Source organism: Aspergillus sydowii (assembly GCF_001890705.1).
Source record: "Aspergillus sydowii CBS 593.65 unplaced genomic scaffold ASPSYscaffold_14, whole genome shotgun sequence".
In the NCBI taxonomy this organism is placed as follows: Eukaryota; Fungi; Ascomycota; class Eurotiomycetes; order Eurotiales; family Aspergillaceae; genus Aspergillus; species Aspergillus sydowii.
This window is the reverse complement of record NW_024467872.1, coordinates 485,418-501,555: the sequence shown is the minus strand read 5'-3', so window position 1 is coordinate 501,555 and position 16,138 is coordinate 485,418. Positions and strand designations below refer to the sequence as shown.

General features: G+C 51.2%; 8 protein-coding genes across 8 annotated transcripts; 5 read left to right on the top strand and 3 right to left on the bottom strand.

Annotated features, from left to right (window-relative positions):
• Nucleotides 1–98: 98 nt before the first annotated feature.
• Nucleotides 99–2,022, top strand: ASPSYDRAFT_1162230 (acyl--CoA ligase; the record flags this gene model as incomplete). Its single annotated transcript, XM_040840101.1, has 4 exons — nt 99–128; nt 240–306; nt 362–997; nt 1,061–2,022. 4 exons carry the CDS (start codon nt 99–101, stop codon nt 2,020–2,022), a joined length of 1,695 nt encoding a protein of 564 aa, XP_040697994.1.
• A 536-nt stretch (nt 2,023–2,558) lies between these two features.
• Nucleotides 2,559–4,154, top strand: ASPSYDRAFT_61501 (fungal specific transcription factor domain-containing protein; the record flags this gene model as incomplete). Its single annotated transcript, XM_040849999.1, has 2 exons — nt 2,559–2,972; nt 3,027–4,154. 2 exons carry the CDS (start codon nt 2,559–2,561, stop codon nt 4,152–4,154), a joined length of 1,542 nt encoding a protein of 513 aa, XP_040697993.1.
• A 201-nt stretch (nt 4,155–4,355) lies between these two features.
• On the bottom strand, nt 4,356–5,173 carry ASPSYDRAFT_50217 (PaaI family thioesterase). Its single transcript, XM_040848020.1, has one exon. It carries the CDS (start codon nt 4,950–4,952, stop codon nt 4,386–4,388), a length of 567 nt encoding a protein of 188 aa, XP_040697992.1. The 5' UTR covers nt 4,953–5,173; the 3' UTR covers nt 4,356–4,385.
• A 760-nt stretch (nt 5,174–5,933) lies between these two features.
• On the bottom strand, nt 5,934–7,988 carry ASPSYDRAFT_72321 (uncharacterized protein; the record flags this gene model as incomplete). Its single annotated transcript, XM_040850640.1, has 4 exons — nt 5,934–6,230; nt 6,295–7,047; nt 7,112–7,480; nt 7,528–7,988. The coding sequence occupies 4 exons, from the start codon at nt 7,986–7,988 to the stop codon at nt 6,134–6,136; spliced, it is 1,680 nt and encodes a 559-aa protein (XP_040697991.1). The 3' UTR covers nt 5,934–6,133.
• Nucleotides 7,989–8,716: 728 nt separating this feature from the next.
• ASPSYDRAFT_93945 (uncharacterized protein) lies at nt 8,717–9,749 on the top strand (the record flags this gene model as incomplete). Its single annotated transcript, XM_040852911.1, has 2 exons — nt 8,717–8,942; nt 8,998–9,749. The coding sequence occupies 2 exons, from the start codon at nt 8,717–8,719 to the stop codon at nt 9,747–9,749; spliced, it is 978 nt and encodes a 325-aa protein (XP_040697990.1).
• A 402-nt stretch (nt 9,750–10,151) lies between these two features.
• ASPSYDRAFT_93944 (putative C6 transcription factor) lies at nt 10,152–11,869 on the top strand (the record flags this gene model as incomplete). Its single annotated transcript, XM_040852910.1, has 5 exons — nt 10,152–10,312; nt 10,365–10,991; nt 11,036–11,392; nt 11,449–11,768; nt 11,823–11,869. 5 exons carry the CDS (start codon nt 10,152–10,154, stop codon nt 11,867–11,869), a joined length of 1,512 nt encoding a protein of 503 aa, XP_040697989.1.
• Nucleotides 11,692–13,698, bottom strand: ASPSYDRAFT_81872 (uncharacterized protein). Its single transcript, XM_040851116.1, has 8 exons — nt 13,605–13,698; nt 13,419–13,557; nt 13,292–13,367; nt 13,162–13,243; nt 12,608–13,114; nt 12,386–12,555; nt 11,823–12,332; nt 11,692–11,768 (listed from the first exon to the last, which is right to left on the bottom strand). The coding sequence occupies exons 1-7, from the start codon at nt 13,656–13,658 to the stop codon at nt 11,921–11,923; spliced, it is 1,440 nt and encodes a 479-aa protein (XP_040697988.1). The 5' UTR covers nt 13,659–13,698; the 3' UTR covers nt 11,692–11,768; nt 11,823–11,920.
• A 286-nt stretch (nt 13,699–13,984) lies between these two features.
• ASPSYDRAFT_93942 (uncharacterized protein) lies at nt 13,985–15,973 on the top strand (the record flags this gene model as incomplete). The annotated part of the gene is made up of 4 exons (XM_040852909.1): nt 13,985–14,843; nt 14,887–15,046; nt 15,090–15,898; nt 15,951–15,973. The coding sequence occupies 4 exons, from the start codon at nt 13,985–13,987 to the stop codon at nt 15,971–15,973; spliced, it is 1,851 nt and encodes a 616-aa protein (XP_040697987.1).
• Between the last annotated feature and the right edge of the window lie 165 nt (nt 15,974–16,138).

Below are 16,138 nucleotides of genomic sequence, written 5' to 3'. Positions count from 1 at the left end.
GGATATTTATCCGTTGATGGACAGGCGTTCTATGCGTTTTCCATCGATTGGCCGAAGTCGGTGTAGCCGCTGGACCGGATGCCTTTTTGACTCGGTCCATGGCGTTGTCCCTCCATATATTAGTTATGGTGGGCAAAGAAAAAGATCACTCATTTTAACAACCGCCAAAGTACCTATTTTTGAAGAAATAACAATTCCTTAATCAGTATGCCAGTTTCTTCCACCTTTCCCCCATCGAGATTCCCAACCTCGATATATGGAGCTTTCTCTTTGAGCGGAAGGACAGACCCTACCCAGATGACAAGAGTATGCCACCGTTTGACTAGTAATAATAGTTGCTATATCCTAACTGCTAGTATAGTCATATACCAGGATGCCGAGACGCAACGCCACTACACCTACCAGACTCTCAAGCAACGCTCTCTTACATTCGGAGAAGGCCTGCAAAGCGTTTTCGATTGGAAGCAGGGCGACGTGCTCGCGCTGTTCAGCCCTAATAACATCGACACTCCGGTAGTAACGTGGGGGACGTTGTGGGCCGGAGGGATAATATCTCCCACAAACCCTGTATACACAGCCGATGAGCTGGCATTTCACTTGCGGGACTCTGGCGCGAAGGCACTAGTTACCCATGTGTCAGTGCTACCAGTTGCAAAGGCAGCCTGTAAAAAGGTGGGACTGCCAGAGGACCGCATCATTCTTCTCGGAGACCACCACGATCCGGCCCACGAGATCAGGCACTTCTCTTCAATCAAAAACCATACCGGGATGCGCGCGAAGCGCCCGTCTATCGTCGAGCCCTCAAGAACTTGTGCCTTCATTGTCTATTCATCGGGTACAACGGGCCCCCCGAAGGGAGTTGCGTTGTCGCACCGAAACATTGTCTCCAATGTTCTCCAGGCGAGCGCTGGCGAGGGAGGCAACCTTACCTGGAATGGCGGCGTCGACGGAAAGGGGGACCGTGTTCTGGGTTTCGTGCCTTTTTCTCACATATACGGTTAGTTATACCACTAAAGCATCCAAAGGCCGTTTCCCGCATGCATGCTAAATATCTTGGCAGGGTTGCTGCGTCTCCTCCACGCCCCCTTGTACACCGGATATCAGGTACTTATAATGGAAAAGTTTGAAATCGAGAAATGGTGCGCCTATGTCCAGAACTACCGGATTACCTTCAGCTACGTTGTCCCACCTGTGGTACTGCTTCTTACGCAGCACCCGGCCGTGGACAAGTACGATTTGTCAAGCCTGCGGATGCTGAACTGTAGTGGTGCACCTCTCACCCTGAGTCTCGTCGAAGCCGTATACAAGCGCCTAGGCGTCGGGATCAAGCAAGGATACGGTTGCACCGAGGTCAGTCCAACAAGCCACAACCAGTCCTGGGAAGACTGGAACAGCACGATTGGCTCAGTTGGGAGGCTACTGCCGAACATGGAGGCCAAGTATATGAGTATGCCAGAGGAGGGATCTGAGTCCGAACCAGAAGAAGTCAAAATAGGTGAAGTGGGCGAACTCTTTCTACGCGGCCCGAATGTCTTTTTGGGGTATCACAACAACCCTCAAGCAACTGCGAAGACGCTCTCAGCAGATGGGTGGCTTCGGACTGGCGACGTTGGCTACCAGGACAAAAATGGGCACTTTTACATCACTGATCGCGTGAAGGAGCTGATCAAATACAATGGATTTCAAGTTGCTCCGGCGGAACTAGAGAGTATTCTAGCGAATAATGATGCCGTTGCTGATGTGGCTGTGGTAGGAACCCAGAGCCAAAAGCACGGTACCGAGGTCCCGCTTGCGTTTGTCGTTCGCAGTGAAAAGAGCATAACTTCTGGCACCGCGGCGGAAGAGGAAGCTCGGAATATTGCTCGGTGGTTGGAAGATAGGGTTGCGTACTACAAGCGGTTGCGAGGCGGCGTTCACTTTGTTGATAGCATTCCAAAAAGTCCGAGCGGGAAAATTCTGAGACGTCTTCTCCAGAAGCAGGTGCAAGAGACTTTCAGGAAAGGAGTTAATGCGAAATTGTAGATAATATAACTCATGTACTTAGCTTCTTGAATCTCTTCGCATGTATATATTCCGGGGTTATCTTCCGGAGGCTAAACGAACGTAACAACAGAGACCAATGCTGTTGGCGTCATTCTACGGCGAATCTCGGTGAATTGCGGTGAATCAGAATCAGGCTCAGGGAATTACGATCCGAATGAATCTAGAATCATCTCCACTACCCGGGATCCCTGTCGCAGGATATATCAGTCTGAAGTTGTTGGTGCCCGTGGAAACTTGCAAGCCTCTATCAACCTGGACGGTCCGAGTACTAAGTGCTTACTTCCCTGATGGCCCCATCTTCGCTTTCGGGCGAGTGTGGATATTGTCGGTCCAACAACATCCGCTGCAACGAGAACAACGGCGAACCGGCGTGTCTCACATGCCAAACCTGGGGAATCAGGTGTCATTTGATGGACCGAAGCTATGGAGAATCCAGTGGAGATGAATTGACAGTGTGGAACTGTGATGGTAATGGCCGGCCATTCAGCAACCCATCAGCTGCCCCTGTCCATTATATGCAACCACTGGACAATCTGATATCGACTGCGCGCGACCTGCTTCTGTGCACTCTCACCCCATATACGTACACCACTACGCTCCCACCGTACATAAAAAGGCCTGATAAAGACATACCGCTGGAAGATGTTGAATATCTTGACGAAAACGGAGTTTTTACTTTTCCCGACGCAGAACTACGGAATGAGTTGCTCAAGACATTCGTTCTTAACGTGTATCCCTACACACCTTTGTTAGATCTGGAGGAATTTCTCCAGGCAATTGCAATCAACAATGGAAATTCGCGAGTGAGCCTGCTCCTATTCCATGCCGTTATGTTCTCAAGCGCTGCCTTTATCAAGCCGGAACATCTTTATCGTTCCGGCTACTCGTCCCTGAAGGAGGCAAGAAGGCAATACTTCCTGAAAGCAACTGTATGACCGCCATATCCTAAACAGGAATCCTCTCAGGTTATCTAACAAGAGTAGATCGCCCATGACCTTGGTCTCGAGACCGACCCGATAGTCATCATCCAAGCTGCGCTACTTCTGACTTACTGGCACGAAACGCCTGATAGCCCTAGGGATTTCCATTATTGGCTTGAAAGAGCTTTCTGTCTTGCAACTTCTATAGGGCTCCAGGACCTTGCTGAAGCAGAACCATCGAGGGAGCTAAACCGACTCGGGCGTCGTCTCTGGTGGTGCCTCTACACGCGCGACCGCATCAATGCAATGAACCTCCGGCGACACAGCATCATTCCCGAAGACAGCTATAGCACCACCCTACCCACACTGGATGATTTCACGATCGGTGCATTTCCAAATGCTGCCACCCAAATGCTTTACAGCTGCGACGTTCTCCGCAGCCCCTACCAGCAAGCGCAACTGGCTGCGATATTTATCGAAAAAGCCCGTCTTTGCACCATTATTTCGCACATAATCACCCCAAGTCCCGACGCAGCGACGATCTCGCGCTGCACCGACCTCCTTGAAGCCTGGCGAGACGATCTGCCGTACTACATTGAACACCAGTCCCCACCACCGACATCTCCAACGCTCTCTGATATCGAGAAGCCGATCTTCACATATAGAGCTTGGCTGAGTCTCGTCTTTCTAAACGCATTGAGCGCTCTTCACAGACATCAAACACGCCGGCATGGGTCACATACCGAAAAGGCCTTCTCCTTTGAAGCCGTGCCCCCGGAGCCGTCCGACGATCGGATCCAACCAGCGATACAGTCCATCGCCGCCATCGTGGAGGAGCTATATCGCGCCGACGCGATACACTACCTACCGACCACAACGGTTGGCTTACTTCTACCTGTGCTGGCAACCCAAATGTTCAATATCCGGTCCGGGCAGGGACCGGATATGTGGATTGCAGGGTTCGAATCATTTTATCATTGTCTGAAGGTGCTCCGAAAGCTTGGTGAGGTGTACTTTCTTGCTGAGTCAATGGCGGCGTTCTTCGAGTCTGCTGTATGCGGGGACCAGTCTGATGGTCCTGAATATGGAGATGGAGATGGGAACAACTTGAAGAGAACAGCGCCACCGCCGCTGCTGGAAGAGGTGTTGACGAGCGCGGAGCTGGAATGTTTCCTGCATGTAATGGGGTGAAAAATGGGATATTCGACGATTTAGTGAGGAAGTTAGAAAAGCATTGTTTATGGCAGTGTGGAATTTACAGGGAGGTTACGCTGGCTCTCTAGGGACTAGGGCATGCGATTACTTACCCTTGCATATTAGGGCATAAATCAGTTGGTCATACGTGCATCCATTCTCTAATAAAAGTTTACCAAAACCAGTGAATTCAATCATTGGCATTTTTCACATTGAGAAGTTCCTGTGCTAGAGCTTTGCTCCCTTTTTGACCAACATTCCTTCTGCCGTCGCGAGGATGTCGCCGGTGCTGTCTTCGATCTGTCCACAAGCCCAAACTTTCCTCCCCTCCGTCTTTGTGATCCAAGAGCGTGTCATAATCGTCTGCGGCGTTTTGACTTTTTTCTTATATGCCGTGGTCAGCACGACCGTATACGCTGGAACCCCATCGGATATCGCATAGCTGACGAGAAGCCCCAATGCCCTATCCAATACGGTGGCAATAGCTCCTCCGTGAAGGACATTCGGATGTTCGTTTAGGCCCGTGCCCAACGTCATGAGTATACACATCTCACCCTTCCATTCCCCTTCAGCAGATGGCTGTCGGTACAAAGCGAGTAAATGTGGAAGTGTGTCCTCAGTGAACCATGTCTTCCCGAATAGCGTATGTCCGTGGTCTGGCGAAGGCTTTCGAGGTCTTTTAACAAGCTGAAAGTTGGGCTCGCATAGGTGAGAGCGGCACCATGGAATGGACATGAAATGGTTGATTTCAGCTTCCAGCGCAGCCGAACTAGCGCCGTCCTTTTGTAACGGCATGGCCATCCACTCCACTTGACGTTTTAGAGAAGCTCAGGGTATGATTCTCTGTTGCTATTGCTCCCTGTCCTCTCTCTGAAATCCGCTACCCTTGAGGGAAGGGTATCTCTCGTAGGGCGGACGATATAGCCTTGGTTCTTCTTTAAGCTGACCTCGCCACTTGAACTCTCGGAAAAAATGCTGTGCGGTCTTTCTGGTCGGTGTTATTATCACTTTCTGTCTTTCAGAGCGCATTATGCTTAAGTAACAATGGGGTTCTTAAAGACTTTTTCCGAGGCCTTATTCAGTAGAAGTAGCCGAGGCTTCCTTTGCAGTTTCGGCAATATATCATACGGTAGCTGGAAAATGTCGCCAGGGTTTGCGGCTGCCTTCGGAGGTTTTCGGCGGCTGCTCACTCTTCTTCTATCTCCAATGACTACGTTTACTTACACACTGCAACAGAAAGAAAGCACTTCATCGGAATGATTTGCCTCTAACAAACGGTCAAAATGTCTCAGAAAGAGCAGACTGCATATATAACCGGTGCGGCATTCCTTTAACCTTAACAGAATGATACGGTGAGAGGCTGATCCAGCTCACGTTAATAAGTGGTGCTAGTGAAATTGGAAACGCACTTACAAAGTGGGCTGTCGAGAAAGGGTGAGAGCTGGTTTCTTGCAGCATCCTTACCAGAGCCAATAGGATATCCTTTACTCTTACAACATTACAAGCTCCTGACATGAATCAGTCAGTGCTAAAGTCTAGACCGTAACGTGAAGGGGCCCGAGCCTCTGGTCCCGAAGCCTAATAGAGGGCATTCAGATCCAGGGATCCGGATCCATTTCTTCAGTTTCCATCAATAGCGATGGTGTCTGCTGCCTGGGTTTGGGACCCGACCTGATATCCCTAACGTGGTGAGGAACAGCATTATTTAGCCCCAAAGACACTTATACGAAATAAAAACAATATTTACTCGGTGGGTAGATTGGCAAATATCTTCCTAGGGGATTGAGCCTCTTATTGTAAATATATACTTACTGACTAAGCTATCTCTTCTAAATAACTATCTATAGAATATTTTTTCTTATCTCAAAATACTGAGTCTCTGTAAGGATACTTTAACAAAAACGCATGACACAGGACAGCCAGGATGTGCTGCATTCAAATCCGCAACTCAAGAATCTCTAGAATAAGCACTACAGCTAATGTATCCCCAGATCATCTCTATTAAGTACGGTCCATTCCAGAACGAGTGATTTAATTTCGTGCGAGCTGCCTACTGTGGGCGCCAACGTTGACCTGTACAGTATAGGTTAGCTGTGAAAAGACCGCTCTGGGAGATGCAGTATGGTCCTTGACATACCCGAGCCAGCTCTCCTTATGGGAACTTGAGGAATTATAGTCAGAATAGGAACGTTTGAGCCTATTATCGGAGCGAAGATGACCGAAATCATGGGCAGATGATTCTGAAGACCCAACTTGATTCGTCAATGTCCCAGGCATAGTACCCCTTAAATCAGTCGAAGAACACTTTTCGTTTCCAAGGCCAAGGGATTCAGACCCAGGACCAGGCCGAGGAGATTGATACAGTGATTGTGATCCACTGATCACATAACTTCCATAACTCTTGGAGCTGCACAGCGTATCCACGGGCGACGTTTGAAACGATCCTGGCTGTACGGGCTGCTCATGCCGCAGGCGACCAGTACTATCTTTAGCGCCTTGTGGCTCTTGAACGGGTGCTTCTGAAGCCTCGTTCAAAGTACCCTGCTGGCTGAGAGAAGTCAATGTGTGTGAAGGCGGTAAATCTGTACTGGAAACCCCAGGTGGATGTGTTATTAGGGGACGTTGAGGCGGTGGCAGTGAGCTTTGACCATCTGGTGTCTTGATGGTATCGGGTTTAGGCCGGTAATTTAATGGATTTCCCTGTGTCTGTGGAGTTTCCAAGTAGCCCATACTCGCTGGACTCCTGGAAGCCAATTTCCTCTTCATGGAATCAAGGGCATGGCCTGGAGTAACTGGGTTGGTTGGCCTCCAACAGCTGTGAGGATCTGGATATCTCTGTAGGACATTATCGATTGTCTGTAGCAGCGTATGGAGCTCGATTTGCTTTGATCTAGGAGGGTTGTTACTCTCACATTTAGCCACAGAAATTCGCGGAAAGTAATAATAATACTTACTTGGGGCATATAGTGTTAAATCTCTCGCGAAGAAACCGAGCCACCCGTGGCCCATGTGTGATTCCCGACGGAAGGATCTCTTGTAAATGTATCTTCAGAATTCCTGTCCTTACCCTATCATACTGGGCCTGTGCAAGGTTCGATTGGCAAGCATCAATTTCAGAGATTATTTTGCATATCACGGAACAGTATGCCCGTAGCTCGTCGGGGTTTCCCCTTCCAGGCGAAAATAGATCATCTGGTATCCTGTCTTCGGTGGATTTATGATCGTCCTGTAAATATTCAATCGCCCTTTCGCTTTCCCTCTTTTGGACAATGAAGTTTTGGATTATACTTTGCTGACTCTCGAGTGTATTTAATTCAGCTCGGCTGTTTAGATCAGTTTCCTGGCTGCTGTACTTCTAGAGGCTACTCACCCCCGTACCTGCCCTGCATACATTATAACATTCAAAAGCAGCAGCATCGTAGACTTCAGTCGCTCTAGAGTGCATTGAAGAAAGCTCAAGTCCTTCTCAATGGTCATAAACTTGAGTCTCTTGGCCACACGATCAAAAAGCGGTTTCGTTAAATCCTGCTCCAAACCATCAGTAGCATCTCTGATCTTCCCAAACACAGCTTCACATTCCTGGAGGATGCCTTTGGTAGTTGCCAGGGCCTCTCCAGAATAGAGTCTGGCTTGATCGTCTTGTCGGATGTTATCGCCCAGCTGACGAAGGACGTTGGAGGTCAAAGCGACGTCGCTCGAGAGGGTCTGGAGCCGACCATCCGCTTGCCTGGCTTTACTATAGCAGGCGCAGAGCTTGATAGAGAGCCGGCTGCCGATTTCCGCGACTTGCAGGATTCCAGCCGCCAGGCCGAATATTTCTAGCCCGGACATGATGCTGTCATTGCTGGATCTCTCTGCGCGAGGCTGTCATGCAAGTCTTCGATTCTCATGTGTTTTCTCGTGTTTGCACAGCCTTGCGGAGAAATACCTGGACCGACCTGGCTCACTCCAGCATTGAAATGTGGTTGGACTTGCAAAGAGGCGGTGTCATTTGTATGTCGATCATACCGTCGGCCAGTGAGTCTCTTCCGATAACAGAGCAAGAATATCTCGTTCGGCCTCACGAATCTGCTAACAAGCCTCTGATCGGTGTATCGAGGTTTGCCCTATGGCAGGGTAGCGGTTAAATTCATGTCTATGCCACTGCGGTATTTTCGAGTCATGTCATACCCTCCATGTCGTTCCGACTCTTCCAAAATCCGCACATTGCAGTCAAGGGCAGCCCAATCATGACTCAAACCGGGGAAATAATCCTCGTGATGAGGCTCGTAACACCTTCGGCTGTCACGGTTGCCTGCGACCACGACAAAGAGGGCTAACGCATTGACAATCAGCAAAGGCAGACCTGGAACCGGCTGATTAGGGTTCCTTGGTGTCTGCCGAGCCCTATCTAGGCCAATCCGCGATGTGCAGTCGCCCTGAATACGAGGTTGCTTTCCACGGTCGTCTTGGCCTCGTGTTTACTCCATTTCCGTCTTTAAAATAAACGAGCTTTCCCCGAGGCAGATGGCAAGCTGCTTTCCTCTGAATTTTTTTCCAACGTTAGCAACACCGTCAAAATGCGGTTCTCGGTTTCTCAACTGCTGCTCGGCCTCTCGTGCCTCAGCACTGCAGTACTGGCCAGCTCCGAGAGCCTCTTCATACCACACGCACAGATAGAAGATGGCGATAACTCCCCATTTCGCAACAACGCCAGCATCGAGACTGGCAGCGATCCGTTTGATCTCAACGGACTCGAGAAGCGCCAGAGAACATACTGTCCCAGCGGCACCCGCCTCTGCGAGTGTAAGTACCGTCACAAATTGCAAAAGAGCATCACTAACAAGGTATCTCCAAATAGCATCCGGCCGCTGCTGTCCCTCGCCCTCTGACAGCTGCTGCACTACGTCCGGATACTGCGTGGAGCGCGCCAAGCACATCTGCTGCTCAGCAGGCCATGTCTGCGAGAAGCCGAACGAGTGCTGCCATGACAGATGCATGCTGTCAGGATCGACCTGCTGTCGCAGCGGCGGCGCCTGCAAATCCGGATACAACTGCGTCATTGTAGACGGCGAGTCCGGCTGCTGCCCTGAATCTGGCTGTTACCGCTCCTCTCAGATAATCTACTGGTACTACTACGTGTACTGGTACATTGAGGTCTACTGGGAGATCCGGGTCGAGGTCACGACGAGTACGCTGTCGCTGACCTCGTCGAGAGAAACCACGTCGACGACTGTTACAGTAACGGCGTCCAATTCCGCGTCTGCGAGCTCTATCTTTGAGAGTTACAGCTCTAGTCTGTCGTCTGCTGCACAAACAACCCCGGACCTCTCCAGTATTTCTACGTCAACGACCACCTCCAGTTCGTCTACGCGGTCAACCACCCGGTCTACCTCTACCTCTACCTCCGACTTGGACTCTGATTCTGACTCTGAGCCGACCGAATCCAGTGATGACGACTCGGAGCCCATTCCCAGTGCGACTGCCGAGTCTGGAGGAGATAATGACCTTCCACCTGGAGGCGTTGGTGCAGCCTCTGCATTCTCCTCTCACAGTCTGTGGGCGTACATTGCCCTTGCTGGGCTGTCTTTCACCATGATGGTGGCTTTGTAAAGCGGCTGGAACGAGTAATGATGGTATGGAATTAGGGTTACGATTTAGGATAATCATTACGGACTTAATCAATTTGAATACTGTAGCCACCATTTCAGTTGTAAACAGCTATCTCGTCCAAATATACATACTTCCTTGTTGGACTCCGACTCAGATTTCTTGACTCGCATTTCCCGCATTTCCCAATCCGTCGTAGTGAGGCACTGAGGCTATAGTAGGCCACCTATACCCCAGTTAGTCAGCCTGGGCCGGAAGAGCTCTCCGCAGTCACAGAATATACAGGAGTAAACCCCTTTAACGGTGGATATGGAGGATAGACTTTCCACACTCCTCCCTGGCAATTCAACGCAAGTGCTGGCCTTAGGTAGCAATAAATATAGTTTTCAAATACCTCTGGGCAGCATGAACCCCACGGCCAATTTCCCCAGCCCACGTACAATATCCTCTACCCCAAGTTCGGACAAAACAGCGAGCGATTCACCGGCACCAAACGCCTGCCAGAAATGCTTCAACCAGAAGCGAAAATGCGATAAGCAGATTCCCAGCTGCTCGCGATGCCTAAGGTATGCATGCATGGTTCCTGGACATCCCATTTTTCTGTGCTAATTCGCGCAGGACGAACTCAGAATGCAACTATCAAATGTCGCCTGAATTTTCATCTGGTCTCCTTCTCTCTACGGGGACGACGGGTGCAGGCAATCTATTCGTCCCTGGCGATTTCCGCATGCATAGCGCCGACATTGATCGCTTCACTGTTGGCTTGGTCATGCCTACCCTCGCTGAACGGGGCCAGCCTGTGGAGGCAGTCCTCGAAGATTATTTTACATATATCCATACATGGCTAGCTACAATCCATGAGTTAAACTTTCGGTCTCGCGTTCGGTCACTTCAACATACACCACACGCAGAGACGGCCCTAATCCTTCTGGCAATGTCTCTACTTACTGTACAAGGGGATGGCGCATATAGTCGGGACTGTGCTAGGAGCGCGATGTATCCACTGGTCAGCTACCTCTTTTCCTCCCTGCAACTCGTGAGAGGGCCGTCGCTTGAGCTTGTGCAGGCTGGTCTGCTGCTGGCTGTCTACGAGACTGGGGTAGGGCGTTCCCAGGCAGCATTCATCACCATCGGGACATGCGCGAGGCTGGGGCATATACTCCAGTTGAACGTCGATATTGAGACCACCTGGGTAATCGCCGAAGAGCGAAGGAGGGTCTGGCTGGGAATATATATGATGGATCGGTACGTTACCTCAATATCCTCAGACTTATGCTCATCAATCGCAGACTCATACACCACATCACGAATATCACAGCTGCTCATGCCGTAGAGGACCCTCCTCATGACTTCAAGCTCCCTATTGACGACCAGGAATGGTACGACCACACGTCACAGCCGCCAGGGCCAATCCAGCCATCCTTCTCAACACCAGCACACATCCCCCTGTCATATTTTGCCCGCGAGATCCAGGCCTCTCGCATTCTGAGCGAAGTCCAAGCCCTGTCTACCCTTAAACAAAGCGACTCACTTCACGATAGCATAGACAGAACAGTTGCCCTCCTCATGCACTTCATGAAGTACCTCTTCCAGCAAACACCAGAAAGCTGGAAGGTTATGTGCGGCGCAAACGCAATAGCCATGCTGTGAGTACACTCCCATCCGTAGAACGCATCAGAACTAACCAGGGCTAATCAAATAGGACTTCCCTAACTCTCCATCGCAAGCGGCTTACTTCTATATCCAAACACAGCCACGCGCCGACTAGATCTAATAAACAAGAGCAGTCAATCCTCGCACTAACCTCGACGATAAATATGGTCCGCGATACATGCATCAAGTTCGACGCCCGCAGCCAAAAGGAGAAACTACGGATTTTGCCCCTTCCAGCTACCATATGTGTTGGCGAAGCAGCGCAGATGGCGATATGGCTGAACGGGGGCTTCGTGGATGGTCCACCCATCGATGTCGAGCCTCTACGGCGGATTTTGGAGTATTCGATGCCAGTGTGGAGTTTGGCAGGTATGAATGATACAGCTTCCGTTTAACATTTCATATGCTAAAGGTCTTGTGTAGGTGATTATCTGCCAGGCCTTGTTGTAACTGCAGCTGATCATGCATGAAGTACTGACTCTGTGACTGATCTCTTATATCGAATAAATAGAACCATTCAGTCAATAAGCAAACCTCTTCAATCCACACCCTCCCATCCTCCCCCGATTCCTCAAGACATAATACAAATGCAGCAGCACACACCCCACACAAACAAACAACAACAACGCCGCATTAGTCCAATGTCCAGTCGGATAGCCATTCTCCGCCTCCTCAGCTTTATAAATCCACACTCCTACAATCTGCCCAGGGGCACCAAACGAGATATTCAGTGCGATAGCGAGGCCCGCACCGGCCGTAGAGTGGATGTTAGACGAGAGCCACCCAAGCAGCGGAGGGATACATGAGAAAGCACCGCTTGAGCCCACGATCAGACAGCCGTAGCGCTTTAGGTATGCGTCTGCGGGGAGCACGGCGGAGGCGAGGAAGCCCATTGCGCCGATGAAGGAGAATACAGCTGAATGGAGGCCGCGACTGCAAAAGTTAGCATTTATCATCCATTAGTACTAGGTAGAAGAGAGACGCACGCGTTGAAATGATCCGCAGACCATGCGACAACCACGGTTACCACGTACGCCACTGCGTAGGGAGGAACCGTCATCAGCTGCGCCTTTAGATTCTCGTATCCCAGCCCGGCGGTGATAGAAGGCGTGAACAGCGATAAACTCGAGAACGGCGTCGAGATGCCAAAGTAGATCTGCCTCATTAGCCCACTGCCGTTCTTAACAGCTGGGTAACGTATAACGTACAATGTAGTGAACGTACAACCTCCACTCCATCAAAACCGGCTTCGCATCCTCCCAGCTCATGGCTTTAGCATCGCCCTTGGACCCCTCAACCGACAGTCTCTGTCTAGCCAAATCCTTCTCATCCCCGTTCAACCACTTCGCCGACTCCGGGTAATCAGGCAGAAACAAGAAAACCAGAATCGCCGACGCACAGGACGGCGCACCCTCAATGAAGAACAGCCACCGCCACGCCGAATGTCCATGGTCACCATTGAGATACCCAACGCCGTACGCAATAGCGCCTCCAAACGCGCCGGCGAGTGTAGCCGAGGCCAGAATCAGCGCGACGCGCAGCGACCGCTCTGATGTGCGATACCAGAATGTCAGGTAGTATACCAGGCCCGGGAACAGGCCTGCTTCTGTCACGCCGAGCAAGAAGCGGATGCCGGTGACTTGGGCGTAGTTGGTGGCGCCGCCGAGTCCGATTGTTGTTGCGCCCCAGGAGAGCATGAGGAATGCGATCCAGCGCTGCAAGAATCAGTATCTAAACTGACGCTGTGGGAATTGAGGCGTACGCTTGGGCGCAGTTTCTTGAGGAGGTAGTTCGACGGGACTTCGAACAGGGCGTATGCAATCAGGAAGACCATCAACGCAATCCTATTTATGTCAGACAGTGTACTTTGATTTGCTCCTTCAGGGCCATACGTATACTCGTAGTTTGACATCTTCGTCTCGGTGAGCAAGTCGTTGCCAGTGTCTGCATTAAGCACCTTTGCATTTCCTACACAATTAGCCGAGTCAAACAACAATACGAAGATCTCAAAGTGAATACCTATATTCGACCGATCCAAATAGCAGAGCAGGTAAATAAACGCGGACAAAGGGACGATTCGTAGGTCCTGCTTCCAGACAAGCGCCGCGACAGCTTCTGCATCGTGCTCTTGGTGGTCGTTGACCTCTGGGTCCTCATTCTAAGTTGTTAGCTATACATCGCAATGTATATTAATTGTATTATTACCTTGGGCTCGACATATCTGTTGTCGTTTTCCATCTCAGCGTGGGCCGTTTCCATTGTATATACTGTAGGAGCAATCCCCAGATGTTTCGGACCCCAGATTTTAAATCCGGGGAACTGTTAATAATTTATACCTGCCCAGACTGCACTAAAATATGAAGGAAATTAAGCAATGCCTGAACAGCCAGGGGTCCCGTCGGCCTCGGCGGCCGAGACCGACAGCCATTTGGAAAAATCCACAAAATTATCGATGGATCAGATCAGTCTCTTCCTTCACGCAAGTCGGTAATGCTGCCTCTCCACTGCCGATAACCGCGGCCATCAGCCCCGCAGGAAATTACATTAGCCTAGCCGTCCTACCTTCCATAGCTGAATTGAGCAGCATGAATCCAGCCTGCGATCGCTGCCATCGGCGAAAATCCCGATGCGACAAGGCTGTTCCATCGTGCGGGCCATGCAGGAAAGCAGGAGTCGCCTGTAAATACGTGAACCACACCCGCGACCGCCAGAAGGCTCTAGAGAGACTGCAGCGACGGATCGAGCAGCTCGAGCGCGAGAACCGACTGTTAACAGAGCGAAGCCAGAATCCACCCACCGAGCCCAGTAGTGCAGGTCATCGGCCACCGGAGCCGAGCGAGGCGGAGCGGCGTGCAGGGCGTGAAGAAGCCCTGAGCAACGAGCTCACAGAGGAGATCTCGTTCCTGTCGAGTCGCGCGGGGGGCGAGAATCAGTTCCTGGGGTCGACGAGTGGAGTGCTCCTGGCGAGTCTGGTCGACGCTACTGTGAATGCGCCCTCGCAGGGCGGGAGAAGAGTCGAGAGCAGGCCTGTTACTAGCCCATTGAATGGAATAACGCCGTCAAGTACTGCAGTGGATGTATCGCCGGTGCCAGACGAGCGAGTTGCCCGGGCCCTGCACCATGCGTACTTTGAGCACGACCATGTCTCGTATCCATTCCTGCATCGGGCGACTGCGTTGGCGAATCTCGACAAGGCGTACCAGGATGTGTCTTTTCTCGGCCAGGATGCTTTCTCATACTACTCGTTTAACATGATACTGGCCATTGCCACGGCGAGCGTATACAAGTTCGACCGTGAGTCGCTGCCCGATGCAGAGACGTATCATCTACGTGCAGCAGAGCGGTTGAACGAGGTTCTGCAGCGTGGCGATACCCAGGCTCTGCAGGCGATGCTGTTACTGTGTCAATACCGCATGGTCAACTCGGTCCAGGATACATCAACCAGTAGGCACATATACCCACTATCTGAACCCGACTAACAAGCCAGGTATGTGGCATCTTGTTGGCGTTGCAGCGCGCATGTGTCTGGAACTGGGCCTGCATCGCGAGCAGGTTTACCATCCCAAGCCAAGGGGCGAGATGAGCTCGAGTACTGTTGCACATGAGATTCGTCGGCGCTGCTTCTGGTCTGTGATTGCCATGGACAGGTATGTATATTCGTATTATATAGCTCCGCTCTAACAAGTGCAGGATTGTCAGTATCACCCTGGGCAGACCTCTAGCTATTCGGCTTCAAGATACAGACGTCGCTCTCCCTGATCCATCTTTGGATAGTTTAATCAACGACCCCCCCTCTGGCTTGTGTATCACCGCCCTGTTCGTCCACATCGTCCGCTACCGAGTTATCTGCGGCGACATCATGTCCGCCCTACATACCGGCTCAACACGCATGCAGACAGACGCTCAGTCCGCCCTACGAGCCCGAGACAGCCTCGCCAATACCCTCGCGCAGTGGCATTCCGATACAGCAAATCTACCCCTCGAAGACGAACCAACCTCGCAGCCTCAGCACCAGTCCAGCTTCCGCACGCCCGAGTGGTACGCAATGCTATACTATAACGCGCTCCTCATGCTCTATCGCCCGTCGCCTGCGCTATCCGGTATCTCAATGCGCGATCCCACCGTGCTACAAAGTATCTTCGTCGCCGCAAAACAGGCGATCACCATCTACGCCCAGCTCCACCGGTGGAAGCGGATCAATTACACCTGGATTACTCTGCACGCCGTATTCATGGCTGGACTATCCTACGTTTATGCGGTTGGTCGGCACTTCCGCTCGCATAAGCGCAAGCAGAACTCTACGTCTGCGTCTACACCAACAGCCTTCCTTCAATCCGACCCGGCGATTATCGATATTGTGAATGACTGCCGGACATGCTCGAATGTACTGGTGGCTATATCCGAGCGCTGGAATATGGCGAAGAATTGCTACGATGTGTTTAACCGGCTTAGCGATGCAGTCCTCCTTGATGCGGTCGAGTATTATACCAAGACATCTGGTTCTCAGCAAGCTCCGCAGACCCCCACTATCCCTCCTGCTGAAACAGCCAGTATGGACTGGGATAGCGGTTTAAATGTAGGGCCACTGGCCGTTGACTCGGTGTTACGTGATTGTCTCGACGACCTGCAGCATTTCCAGCCATCTGCATACGGCGACGACCCTGTCGGGCAACTCTCTCACGACTGGATGGGCGAGATTGAAGGAATGGGATTTAATCTATTTCTATATGATACACAGT